Source organism: Acanthopagrus latus, chromosome 7 (assembly GCF_904848185.1).
Source record: "Acanthopagrus latus isolate v.2019 chromosome 7, fAcaLat1.1, whole genome shotgun sequence".
NCBI lineage: Eukaryota > Metazoa > Chordata > Actinopteri > Spariformes > Sparidae > Acanthopagrus > Acanthopagrus latus.
Genome location: NC_051045.1, coordinates 14099476 through 14113768, shown reverse-complemented (window position 1 = coordinate 14113768; position 14293 = coordinate 14099476). Strand labels below are relative to the sequence as shown.

Sequence of the window (14293 nt, the reverse complement as noted above, 5' to 3'; positions counted from 1 at the left end):
ACTCAAGCAACATCAATGAACAAGCAGCGACGAAACTCAACTGTTGCATTGCCCCGTGTCATCTGCAGTGTGTAGTATCAGTCAAAAAGCTGGACCTTAACAGGACTGCACCCAACCGCCAACTCACTCACATGTTCTATGTCTGTGTAAGAGGAAATACCTCTCCATTCCACTAGGAGGTGATAGTCTGTAGTGGTCATTTAAACAGGGAAACAAGAAGACTCAGGAATGCAGATATGCACTCTTTTTGTGCACAGATTTACTTGGCTGAACAGCCAATCAGTGATGTTTTTTCCAATTTAAAAGTCAAAGAACCGCCTTCAAGAGCCGACGGGGTGCGACGTTGTGATGACAGCTATTAGCAACAGTTAGCAGCTAACTCAAGGACGAAGAAGAACAGCAATCAAAAATATCAAACTGGGGAGACAGCAACATCTGGGAGCTCCTTACCCTCCACGCCAAGGAGAGACCTGCACACTACATAGAGCCAGCACTCTGTCTAGTCTGATGTTTTACATGCGTGTCAGTTTCCACACAAAGGCATAACATGGCCATAACATGAATGTCTGTACAAAATCTCCCCAAAATCAGCTGAAATACTACAGTCTGGACCCGAGCAGTGTCACTTTTGCTTTGCTGTTGCATCTCTCTAGGATTTGCGTAAGGAGCTTAAAAATAGCAGGATTTAATATGGGATAAGAAGTAGATTTGGTCATTCAACTGACCCTTAATATATCATATTTTCCTTTATTAAGCAAAAAGGTTTTTTTTTGTTTATCCACATGTCTTTGTTTGAATCTTCAAAGTGTAGCACCAAATTCAATATGAGGCCTTACTCCAAAGTCTTAAAAGCAAAGGTTTGTTGACTGAATGATATCAGTCTATATGGTTTCGGTCAAAGCTTGTTGGTTTAGCATCATGTTCATTATCAGTTGTTGCTTTCAGGTCATTTCCTCCCTTTTATCCCCTCTACAGGTCAGGTGTGATTATATCATAAGAAAATAAAATAAAGTGAATTCTGTAAACATCTCCAGGAAGAGGGAGAATAGGCCTCTTTCCTTGACGGAAACGGGATGGAACTGGTCATCTGAAAGAAGTCATGACATTTTAACCTCTGTAAGTTAAGAAGCTGAGACCAATAACACCCAGACACACACACACACACACACACACACACACACACACACACACACACACACACACACACACACACACACACACACACACACACACACACACACACACACACACACCCACTCACACACACCCCGTTTATTTCCTTTGCACACTCGTATGGTTGACATGGTAACACATCCCTCTGAACTATGTGGGGGTCCTCCACAGACACACACACGCACACACAAACACAGGGACACACAAACACACACAAACCATGATGACCATAGCCCCCTCGCCCCCCCCCCCCCACCCTCCCCAAATCCACGCCCCCTTGTCCTTGCAGTCTGCTGACCAAGTCCCTCAGTTCTCTTATTCTTTTCCAACCCTGCCATAAGAGGAAGCTGGGATAAGCTGGGATTATGCCGTAGCGTCTCCATAGAGATTTATCAGGCCTCAGTATAGGGGGGCATCTTTGCAACAGTAGCCATGACAGTAGTTTTGCCATTTGGTCAGATGAAACTGAATGGCAGGGCCCACACAAGAGAGAGTGTAGTCATATTGGGAACAGGAGATACATGCTGTAGAAAGTTCCGAGGGAAAGCCAGCAAGGAAACAGAGAAAAGATCAACTTTCACGACCTTACCAAACTTTTTCTTTCATTCCAGAGCAGGATGTGGGAAAATCTGTCCGAGGGATACAAGTGCAGTTCCCAAGCTCCAATCCAGACCATGTGTTTGTTGCTCAATATCAGCATGTTTCACAATAATGAAATGACTCGTAGTCAAACCAAACATAATCTTGATGTAAGTCAAGGATTCCTGTAACAACTGACTAGACTACACCAGTGGGTGTGTGTGTGTGCATGTTTGTGTGTGTGTGACGAGACAAGAGTCTTGACGAAAAGAAGTACAGTAAATATTTTCTCAAGCAACAGTGAAAGACGCCACTGATGAGTCAGCAATTACGAGAAAGTCTCATTCACTTTTTGTTATTTGTTTGGACTGAACTATGTCGTGTGATGACGAATTAAGTAATGAAACCAAGTGGCTCAGCAAACAAGAAAAGAAGGTCCATGAGGACATTGTTCTCACATGAAACAGGAGGTGTCAGGGGGTTTCAAGGACTGCAAATCCCCCTGTAGCCCCATATGTTACTCTCTGTTAAATCTTTTAATGTGTTTGTGTATCTGTGTGCGTATGTCTCTATACATGTATACGAGCAGCATGTGTGGGTGGGTGTGTGTTTGTGCCACTTTAGTAGACACACAGATTAATGTCATTATTGTTTGTCAGCAGCCTCCTGCTGTTACAGCTGGGGCCGGTTACATCATCCCTGAGAAAAATAGCCAGGCAGACACACTTTATATTTAAACACAAGTTCCGCTACTAGATAGGAACTAAATATAATTAGTGTGAGTACAACCTCCATGCTTTGTTAACTCCAATTGACACTGAAAAGCCTCTTAAATTGCATGTAGACTACAATACAGAATGAAAAAGTAATCTTCATATATGCACATGTGATCATGGTGAGTGGCTGTGTGTGTGTGTGTGTGTGTGTGTGTGTGTGTGTGTGTGCGTGTTTGTATGCGTCCTCCATGGGTGTTCTCTCTAGTGTTTTGCCCACACGTGCTGGAACAAAGAAAGAGCGCACTGCTCCATTCAGTCAAGTTCCCCCCATAATGACAGGAAAAGTAATTGATTACACGCCGCACTGAGCAGAGAGAGCCCAACAAGCAGCGTGCAGAGCCAGAGAGGCCCGGAGAAGAGCAGGTAGTGGATGACAAGAACAACACACGCCCCATCACCCTCCTGCACCCCACCTCACTCTGCCTATCATCAAGCTTTCATGGGAATCGTCTGTGACACGCAATGTCATACAGACAGAAAGAAAGACAGGTTGACAAGCGGAGAAATCTTGATGCAAAATTTGCACTTTTTGTGGCATCATTCGGAAGAGAAATATAGCCTCATTTGTAGAATAATGAATTAACTCTTTCACCTTAAAGGACCATCGAAGTAGTTTTAGCTGATTTCAGTTCATTTTAGTTAGTTCGTGGCTGAGCTCACCCACTTTAAGTGTATACTAACTTTTAAGTGTAACCACTTTTAGCTTAGCAGCTACAATGAATATTTGTTCTGAATGAAGGGTGCAAATAAATTATTTTCAAATCAATTTGGGATCTCAGGACTTCTGGAGACTTGGATTACGCCGGTGTCTGGAGTCATTTTATGTTTTCTTTCAGTTGTTTTTCCTTACATTTTTTCTTAAAAACTCCCATTTATGCTGCTTTGCTTGAAGCTCCATGACTGTTTTGTGGACTGAGAAACTTCCTTTGACTTTACATCAGCATCCTAATGAGAAGATAATGCATGAGTTTTCAATTTTGGGGGAATTTATCCTTTAAGCCCAGATTGAATTGAAAAGACCAAATTACATTACACCACCATAATGACATAACTTTGACAATAATGGATACAGTCATTTACTGTGATGCATTGTACAACTTTCAAGGATATGCCAATTGATTTTCATAACATATGGACATGGTATGAAAGCAATGGCTGCTTGGAAAGACTGACTGGAAAATGTGAAACAGTCCAGCACGGTTTGCACAAAATTACTTGTATGGTCTTTTAATATTACAATCTATAACTCTTAACAACAAACTCAGACGGAACAGAGTTTAACATCACTATGGAGTCAAACGTGACTTTGAGAGACAAGTTACACATGAGCAATTAAAGCAATTGTAATCAGATATTGAGCCAGATATCCCCAAATCTTGCCACAGCTGGAAAATCTATCAATATAATCTAAAGTGTCTCTATTTCATATATACATTTGTTATGTCCCGAAATCCTGAAATCAGTCTACAGTCACATTACTTTGAAGGCAAACAGCAATTAATACACACAAAAGCCTTTAAGCATCCATGTGTCTGATTACATTGACTATGTGTGGGTATTTCTTACCCCTATCTCAGACTAAAAGAGGCAGAGATGACAGTATTCTCATCTTTTTCCCCATCAATTTCACGAGAGCCCATCTTAATCACAGTTCATGTTGTGACTAGCGTGTATGGTAGCATGGATGAGTGCTGTACCAGGTTTTTTTTATGGGAGGGGACCTTAACTGGCCTGCAACATGAGTCATAGTGTAAAGATCTGGCTCATAGCAAGAGGGAAGCCCTGGGTGTGTCCACTGAGAATCACATCGGGAGTGTGTGTATGTATGTGAGTGTGCGTGTTTGTGAGAGCGCGAGAGGGTGAGCAAGCGGATCCATCACCTGTAACCTAAATCAGATCCAGATGTGGGAAGAGGAATTCATTAATCAGACATGTCAGGCTGTGTTAGGTTTTCTGTATGTGTGTGTGTGTGTGTGTGTGTGTGTGTGTGCGTGTGTATGTGAAGTTCTAGTAATTGGCCAGTAGATGGGGTCAGAGTACAGCAGGATTGAGCCTGACCTTAAGAGAAATAGTGCTGCTCTCTATACTCAACCTCATACACACAGATAACAGTGAGGTCATCCCTTACCACCATCCCACTGGAGCTAAGGTTAAAAGGCCGTGTAACAGTCCAGAAGTTGCACCTAATTAGAAGTGCTCTATCAATGATACGGTCAGATAGCAATCAATTGAGGGTCAGGTAACAACCTCCAGTGTTTGATTAACACCAAATATTTCAATAGCATTCACACTAACATAGTTTTAATTCTAAAGGATGTTTTGAAATAAAAATGATCTCTGTCCAGATATAATCTCAGTCCATTCTAACACACCGGAAAACACATATTACATGACCCTTCACCTACACAGGGCATGTGCATGATGTAGACAGGAAGCAGATTGCTGTCTAGTCTGCGATTGGTTGCTTACTTATTGCTTAGGCAAAAGTAGAATCATAAAATAGAATTTTAGAATTTTAAATAACACTAACAACAATTTTAGCAATGCCTTTAAATTGTTATCCATTTTGAACTGAGTTATGGTAGCAAGTTGAGGTTGATGTTATTTATTTTCTTGTGGAGAGGGGTCACATGATAAGACCCAATCATGGAGCAAACATGGGTGTCTGCATCATTCAAAAGTCTCATCCACATTAAATCACAATCCCAGAGTTTTCTAACTAAAACGGGTTCAGCAGCTATTTTCAGAAGTCTCAGTTTGAGGGGTTTGAAAACACCGGAGTAGTGTTGATGCTAGTGTGGATTTAGCCTTGGCAGGCACAAAGTGGAAGTAACAACTGTTGGCATCAGAGCTTATCTTGTGTTCAAAACAGATTACTTCTCTATTAAAACGTTCCTCTTTCTGTTTCAGTTCCCTGCACTGTCTTGTTGAGTGACACTAACACCATCCAGCTCACTTCTGCTTTTCTAGAAAGCGGACGGCACAAAATCAAAACACTGAAAGCAGCCGACTCTGAAAAAGCTTGAGGGATCTTTGTTTCTCTCTATCTCTCTCTCTATGTGTATGTGTGTGTGTGTGTGTGTGTGTGTGTGTGTGTGTGTGTGTGTGTGTGTGTGTGTGTGTCCTGCTCCAAACAAACGTTTTCATAATTCAGACATTTAGTGCAGCGAAGCAGTGCGTCTCGCAGCGTAACCATGGCGACGGTGCGTTTACCAATGGGAGGTCGCTGAGGATGGGAGCTCCTCATCCAGTAATAAAAGCGTCTGCGCCCAACAGGGCGGAAAACAAGCCGCACACTCATCCAATCGTCAGCACGTGTGTATGTGCGGGATGAGCCCATTATCACCACTTGAACGACAACAATGGGAATCAATACAGACTATCAAGCCTTCAATGTAGACTTGCTTGTGCTTTGTGCAGGTTTGCTGTAAAATCCCACACAGTTACTGCTCCGCCTTTTTGAGCACAACATCTTCGCCCATGTTCCAATTTCCTCCATATTCATACACACTCAGCAGCTACAAAGACTGAGAAGTGTTGATCTCAAGAGAAACAAGCTAATGACAGAGATAAGCATTTACCGTGTTGTGCTTTGTGGAGTTAACTCTTCTATGGAGAGTGGACTGCTCACTTGTCTTATATTGGTATATATTAAACTTTCCTGTCAATTGTTACAATGCAACTGACAAGCAGCTACCATAGCGTGTTCTCGGGGTCTCAATCAGATCCAATGAGGATAACTCCACCCTGTATCTGCATCTGAAGGGCCGGATGTTTTTGCTTGCTGGATGTTCAATTTTCTTCACATGCTCTCTTCTAAGTTTGTTTGTCAGAAAATGGCTGCCTAAAATCAAACAATAAGCTAAAAGAGATTTTAAAATATCCCTAGAGCTGCAGATTTGATAATAGTTGGCGTCATATTACACATTTCAAAATAATGTGTAACTGTTTTAATGTATATTTTATTCGGAACTCCCAAACTGTCCCAGATTCCAAAGTGCAAATCCACAAACCTCCATTGGACCACACCTAATTACTGCTTACGTTCACACACACTCAGACGAATGACCTCCTCATCGCCCCCCCCCTCTCTGCCGTTTCCCGACGAGAGTGACGTGTTCGAGTGAGAGTGTGGGGGGATACTGGGAGAAGTCTGGTTCCAGATGTAAGTGGTCCTCATCAGACGAGAAGAGGCCCCGGTTAGAGAAGGACAGGAAACGGATAACTGACTTAAAGGGGTCCTGAGTCAGTGTGTGTGTGAGTGCATAGGGTCTGTGTGTCAGGCAGGTCACGGTACAGTCACGGTAAACTTACCTTTGTGTGAGAATGTGACTCATGCCTATACTGTTAAACTCAAGTGAGTCACTGTTAGTCTTGCGATGAGTCAAAGGCTGCTCACACATATATGTTTATGGCCAAACTGTAATATTTCCTCACAATTTAACAGAACCAAAAGTACAGCACCCAAACAAAGAACATGTGTGTGTGTGTTTGTGATGCATAATTCATGTGGGGAAGTCCTATGTATTATATATGCTGGGATGAGTTATGGTAGTGTACTGTGACCTCTGTATGACAGGGGCAGTGCCTCTATGCATAATGGATGAGAAAGCATAATAAATTATGAGATGAGGGAGAGTAATACAGCATGGGGGCGACTTCAAGAAGACAGGGTGGAGGGCAGCAGGGAAAGTGGGAACAGCGGAACTAGTCTGCCCTCTAGTGGTAAAGACAGGAACCACAGCACAACCTGCAGACCTTAAATGTGACCATATCTTCAATAGAGGCAAATGTCAAGTTGATTAACAGTAAATTAATTCTGGTCATGGATCATTACTTTAACACTTCTCTCAATAAAACACCAAACATTTGCTTGTTCTTAAATATTAAGATTTGCCGCTTTTCTTCATCGTAAATTGGATATCTTTGAGTTTTTGAGCTCTGTGAATACGTGAGGGGCGTATTGACGTTTTAAAGATAAACAATTGGTAACACTTTATGTTAGTGTAAACATACTAACATACTTGACTAGTTGCTTAGTAGAATGCATATTAGTACCATACCTTATCAGTCATTACAAAGCATTAATGTTAATGAATTATTCTGCATGGCCATATTCTACAACTACTAGGCCTTTTCATTCAATAAGCTCCAGATCTTGCCCATTGATAATAAATAGGTACGTTGGTGTACATGAATTACATTCTTACTTCTCTCTTATGTACCCTCACAAGGTGGTAAAGAGGTCTTTCTCAAGACCAGTTCACTAGCAGAACCTGTGTGGATTTATTAAGTGTCAAAGTATTATCACAACACCAAGATTTGATTTAAAGTCATTTGGATACTATTAACACTTGTGCTTTCGTGTTTTTGTCATACAAGAATATGCTGTGTTTATGTAATGTTATCACAGGGGAGTGACCTTTCTTGTGACACTACCACCTGAAGGCCTATACTGAGCAAAACATTTTAGAATGTAATTAAGGTACTTTCATTGACAGAGCGTACACCTATTAAAAGCATAATTTGTCAAAAATATCCTGGAAAAATAGCTTGTACCAATAAATAAAACTGAATTAATTATTTTCCGATGTCTCCTCAGCTTGCAATTACTGTAAATTCACACTCTCCCCTTCACTTTTCAACAGAAATTAACACCTTTGTACTTACTTTACACAAACAGAAATTAGAACATTAATGGGGGGCCTAGTGGTTGGAGATATATGCAGAATCAGGGTTTTATAAACGCTTTAGAATGACTCAGAGGGTCAATATACTACTTAGATGCATGCTATAATCAACAAACAAATAAAAGTGTATAATCCTAATATAGAGTTACTAAATAATATGTCTACTAGATCAATACTCAACACAATGCTGCAGCCAAGAGCCAAGAATGTAGGATTTAATCAAAGATTACTGTTTTAGATTAGATTATATTGTACGCATTTCCCTCAATATTCCACCTTGCTTGAAGCCTCATTTGATACATCTTTGTTATATACTATAAAGATATCACAATCCAGAAAGAAAGAAAGAGAAAGAAATACTGTCCTTTAAAATTTTCCACCTCTCTTTCTCAGTCTTTTTCCTTCAGTCTGCAAACAAATGCTGCCTTTTGTTTCCCTCCTCACACAAAGCACAACATAAACCTGCACAACCACTAATTGGAGGCCATGACCACATACACAATAACGCTACAGGGACCTGAACCTTGTTGCAACTGATTTCCTGGTGACTGTGGGGTGCATTTTTGTGGTTACCATGGAGATGTCAAGCTGTGGCCAGTGGAGGAATTTTTTTTTAGTTTGGTTGGACGAGCTCTGCAGCTTCACACGCACACACGTATACACACTGCCAGGATCCTGGTTTACAGTGAGATAATATGTTTTTCTTCGCTATGCTCAGTGTTGGTCGGTGAAACATGATGCTGTGTGTGCAAGTGGGTTAAAATTATTGTGTCATACCTCCTCATTTTGGGTCAAGAGCTGCAAGTTCGCCAAAACTAACCAACAAAGTCCAGGGAACACAACTAAGGGCATTCTTCAAAAGATAACATTTCTTGTACTTATCGATGTGAAACTTGATGTAATTCCTCTCGATAGGTCGTGAAGTCACAGGGTGATGTGCTGTCCTTCTGAGACAGACTGGCGCAGTGTCTGGGAGCTAAATAACAATTTGAACAATAACGTCTCTCTTGTTGATCGGTCCCTCTGATTCAGTTGTCAAGCGAAAACAATGTTCACGAACGCACAACACGCAATCTTTTTGGGTCAGACAGACACACAAACACCTTCACAGGAACATGACTGTGATTATGCCTCGCTGGTCCATTTTATAGCAGATAAAGAATGAGAGTTAAAGAGCCGTTTCCTGTAAACTAGTCAGCCTCATGTAGACAACCAGCTGAACAGACAGGTGTGCATGTATGAGGTGTGAAACAACACCACAGAAAATGTTCCAATTATAACAAAACAAAGTTTCAAAGACGCCACCTGCGTAACAACCACAGCACAACACAGCAAACATGCTGGTAAACCAAGCTGACATAGTTCACACTGTGATCCCAACATTAAGTATTTTGATCCAAGGAATCCATGGCTACTTCCAAACAAACCTCATTCTGACCTTGACAGCTCTGACCGACCTCACGTTGGCTCGGCGGAGAGAGTTACCAGTTTTCCAAAGATGTGTGCATTCGAGCTCTGCCAGCGGGGCTCTGGTGAGCCGACGCTGCGAGGGGTCATCCACATGGAAGCCTGCTGGCAAAAGCTGGCAAGCTCGAGGCTGAATTTGACAGGATGATCTCTGTGAGGGGGCTTGATGATTGTGACATCATTCCCGTACTCTGCCAGAGGGCTGTTTTCTGACTATGGCAGAGCCAGCTGCACCAGGGGGGCTACAGCTGCCAGTGTCAGGGCAGACACTATGAGGGGGTTTGTGATGCATTTCAGAGGGTCTGATCAAGGCTTAGTTGTGCTGGTAAACTACTAACCACAGGCCCGACTGCAGCTGTGGGGTTGTAACAGTCGGCAGGTGGCAGGACTCATATCACAAGCAATGTTAAGATCATTAATGAGACAGAGTGTCCTGGCTCCTGTAGTGTCATGGGGTCATAAAATACCCTTCATGCTGCTCATTTTATTAAAGCTGGGGTAAAAGAACACAACTTACCCATTCCCCAGATCATCAATATCATCATCATCTTCGTCATCATCCTCGTTTGCGCTCTTCCCGCTGATGTTGCTTCTGTTGAGGTAATCTCCCTTCAGGACCGACGGATCCGAGTCGTCCAGTGCTTCGATGAGGTGGATACGGGAGGCGTGGTTGATCCGGAGGGGAACATCTGACTGCGTGTTACCTGTGGACGGAGCTTCACCAGCCTGCAGACGGGGGCTGGCTTGACCCTGGCGCCATGACAATGGAGAGGAACGGTTTGATAGGCTGGAAATTGAGAAGGCAGCAGCTTCATCGCTGTCGTAGCACATGGTCCCCTCCACACAGCTATAGATGAAAAAAAGGGATACTTCTTAGAGGTCTATAAGAAATATTCAGAGCAATGTACTCCCTTAAAGGGGTGAAAAGGTTGGGCGCAGTTTTAAAAAGACAGGAGGTGAATGTCTATCTGTCATTTCCTCTGAGCTGAGGACCTGCTTCGTCCATCCAATCATCTTTTTTCCTCTCCCCAGGCCGCATCCTCTTCCCACAGCGGAACCCAACACTGATTTCTTCAAGAGCTGTGCGGATAAGTTTATTCCAGGTGTGTGTGTGCGTATGTGTGCATACGTGTGTATTCTTGTCAGCAAACATGCCTTTATGTTGCTCTGTGCTCTGCATTCAACTGCATAGCACTGTCATATTTTTTTTGCGAGTCCACAAATATCTGCATCACTACTGTCACAATATCATGGTTTCCCCGTGCTAAAGCAGCACCGCACATCACCGCTTAGCGTCTGGGGAGAGAATGATGAGCATTAGCATATTAAAAGTTACTGGCTCTCAAACTGTGTGACAGGACGTGCTTTTGCCTGCAACATTAAAATTAATCTTGTCTGCAGGATACAGAATCATCTCCACAAAAACCATCAATGGAGACATTTTCACACAAAATGCTTCACCGCTAACATGAAACAGGCAGGAAAGAAGTGGAGCGGGGACGAGAGGGAGGATGCTGCTACCCGTCTTGTTGAGATGGATTTTCACAGGCTTTCTGCTTGTTATGCATACAGAACATATCAGCGACAAATATGTGTAGACAAAACAATTTGCAATGTGCTCGCCAATCCATTCGTTTAATTCATGCAAATCTCACACTCTACACACTTGTTTTTCACAGGAAATATGACACGTTGTTTGCACAAGAAAACTTCCGCACACAGGCTGGAGGCCTCAAAGCAAGTCTTCAGGGACAGTGGGGAGTGATTCAAGGTTATTATAGTAGGATAAAAGTATGAATGGCAAAGGAAAGGTATTCCAGCAGGGAACCATCTGCTGATTTTCTCTTCATGTGGGGATCTCCCACTGAGGGACTGAGAGAGGATACATGGCATGAGACGCATGGACAGGCGGACGGAGGGGAAGCTCTCAAGGACAAAACCTGAAGACGTACCGAATGTGATCCGAATCAGCCAATGAAAGACAGGAGGTGGAGGAAGGGAAAAGTCACGCAAACAGCCACTTAATCATAGCATTATTGCTCATCTTGTTGTGTGTATGAACGTGAGCCGTGAGTGCGCATTGGCGAGGTCGGCTTTGAAGTCAGCTTTGAGCTTTGAGCTAATCCTGCTTCAGTTCCGTATTAACCAACGCAGAGGGAGAGCAGAGCAGGCAGAAAATGACAGACTAATGGCTACTGGTCTATCAGGAATACTGATATTGATCTGAAAGCCCACAGGCAGTTAACCACCACACCCCAACACACTGTTAGCAATGTCAATAAGGATCGGCTCATCTCAACTGCTGTTTCTGGCTGGTTTGTTTTGTTTAATCTCTTTGTTTCTACAGTGCAATATCATGTTTTGTGCGAGTGCGTGCATGCATGCGTGTGTGCGCGTTGCTGACCTGTGGCTGAGCTGCACCCCTCTCAGGCTGGTCATGGTTTCTTCCAGATTCTGTCGAAGGTCCAGAACATTTTGCACAGTCCTCTTCCTCTGGGACTCTGGGTCTGTGGGGGGCGCATATGTAGGCACACAAACACAGAGACACAAAGGGATATTTTTAGACATGAAACAGCATATTACATAATTAGCGGTTAACAAAATACGATGCCAACCTGTTCAAACATTTGGGAACAGATAAACACACTGTTGAATGATCAAAATATGACCAAGTATGGGTTAATAAATGATGATCCTGGATGTTTCCGCTTTCAGCCTGGCCCACCACAAGGTTCAGTTTGGCTTGACAGATGTTTTGAGTTAAAAAACAGAAACATTTAAAAATCATAATATTGCTTATCCTGTGTTATTCTTATGACTTAAAATGTATGTATGGAAGATCCTTAATTATTAATTGTTTTCTCATAATCACATCAGTCAATTAATGGAACTTTAGATCTTAGAACCATTTTACATCCTAATAGTACAATAAGGTTATTTGTATGAAAGTTAATTTGAGCCAGTCAAATAAAAATAAATAAATAAAAATGTATACTAGTCTTAAATCTTATTCAATATGTGAAAATGTATTTGTAGATATCTGTCATCATTATTCTTAAGAATGAAATAAGAATTACTGAATTGTATAAATTAAAGTAAATCAGTTTTGTCATAATGTTATTTGTGCGTTTAAAAAATTGTAAGATGTAAAAATGGTGATACAGATATGTTAAATCAATGATCATACCTAATCACCCCCCAAAGAACGTAAATATAACTCTACAACAGAGGAACAAGCTTCAGTGATGGAACTAGAGAATCTCACAAGCAAAAGAAGACCTGACAGAGGTAACAGCGGCAGCACAGTTGTTTTTCCAGATGGCAGTGGAGCAAACTAAACTAAATATGATGGCAGTCAGACAGACAATACAACAGAGGAGACCTTCAGGACCTTAAAGGTCTCACACTCCTTTCTCTGTCTGCCTGGATCCCTCTCTCCCTCGGCCAACCTCGGTCACAACGCCCCACTGCCCACTCATTGCACTGTGGCCCTTCACTCCCCAACTCTCTCCAAAGCAAAATAAACCAAAAGATCTTCCTCATTTGAAACCCGCAGGGGGACACACTGGCATGTGTCTCACCCCCCCTTTTTTAATATGATGTAATCGGCTCAGATTGGTAAGGTAGATTCATGCTGGGCCATCCAGCCCCACTGCTGTTTAATACGTGTGTGTGTGTTCAGACAACTCCACCGGGGGTTTGAAGACTCGATGCAATCAAAGAAAAACACCAAAGTGACTCCACCACTTACTGAAACAGACAGACTGTATTTACGCTTTTGGGGAGTCTTTCCTGTCTTGTCTTTTCTTGACCTTGACCGTTGCGTATTTATGTGTGATTGAGGTGGTAAGACATGAGGCAATCTGTTAACCCCTGAGGTTCAGTTCAATAGACCATTAGAACGGGCCAGCTGACGAGCACAGCAAGAGATTTACTATAAATCAAGGACAGGGTGAGGCAAAATTATAAGCGTACTTCTACGAGCACAACTGAGTTACAAAGTTGTTCTTCTCAAAATGTCTTAACTTTTGGATGTATTTCCACAATTAAAAATTGGGGGCACATTCATGTCCCCCTCAGGATGGATAGTAACAACTGTAGTTAATTCTCCTCTGTGGATTTATGACAAAATACCCTCACAGAACATGACATTCCGATTAGCATCAGCTGTGCTGGGTGCTTATTAGCAAAAGACACCTTGCTAACATGCTAAGCCAAGATAGTGAACATGGTAAACAGCATACCTAGAAAACAACAGCATGTAAGAATGGTGTTGTTAGCATTTAGCTCAAAGACCAGTTTCGCACAATGCCTGGAAAAATGCCTCTTCAGACTGTTTTTTTGTCTGTAATTTAAAAAAAGAGAGATCTACCACTGTACCAAGTAAGAGAGTGGAGAGATATTTTGAATAAATATTAGACAAACCTACGCTGATTTTGAGTTTTGCAGCCTCACAGAGACACTGGCACAACTGTAGAGGGTTCATCTTAATAAGGGTTTAAAATAACACTAACCCTAACCCCCTTTATGAAAAAATGACAATTGAGCCCTTGGAATAACAGACTCTTTATACGGAAGAAATCCATTAACACATATGACCCTGAACAC

The 14293-nt window shown here is 42.2% G+C and overlaps 1 protein-coding gene across 14 annotated transcripts in view; it reads right to left on the bottom strand.

Annotated features, from left to right (window-relative positions):
* Positions 1 to 14293, bottom strand: part of LOC119022427 (neuron navigator 1-like) — a 95678-nt gene that overhangs the window by 43203 nt on the left and 38182 nt on the right. For 13 of the 14 annotated variants that reach the window (XM_037103285.1, XM_037103288.1, XM_037103293.1 and 10 more), the window contains 2 exons: positions 12090 to 12192; positions 10203 to 10532 (listed from right to left, as the gene is read on the bottom strand). In XM_037103285.1, the coding sequence (XP_036959180.1) occupies positions 10203 to 10532; positions 12090 to 12192 (433 nt within the window). The remainder of the gene's footprint in view (positions 1 to 10202; positions 10533 to 12089; positions 12193 to 14293) is intronic. The other variant, XM_037103298.1, reaches the window with a different exon arrangement.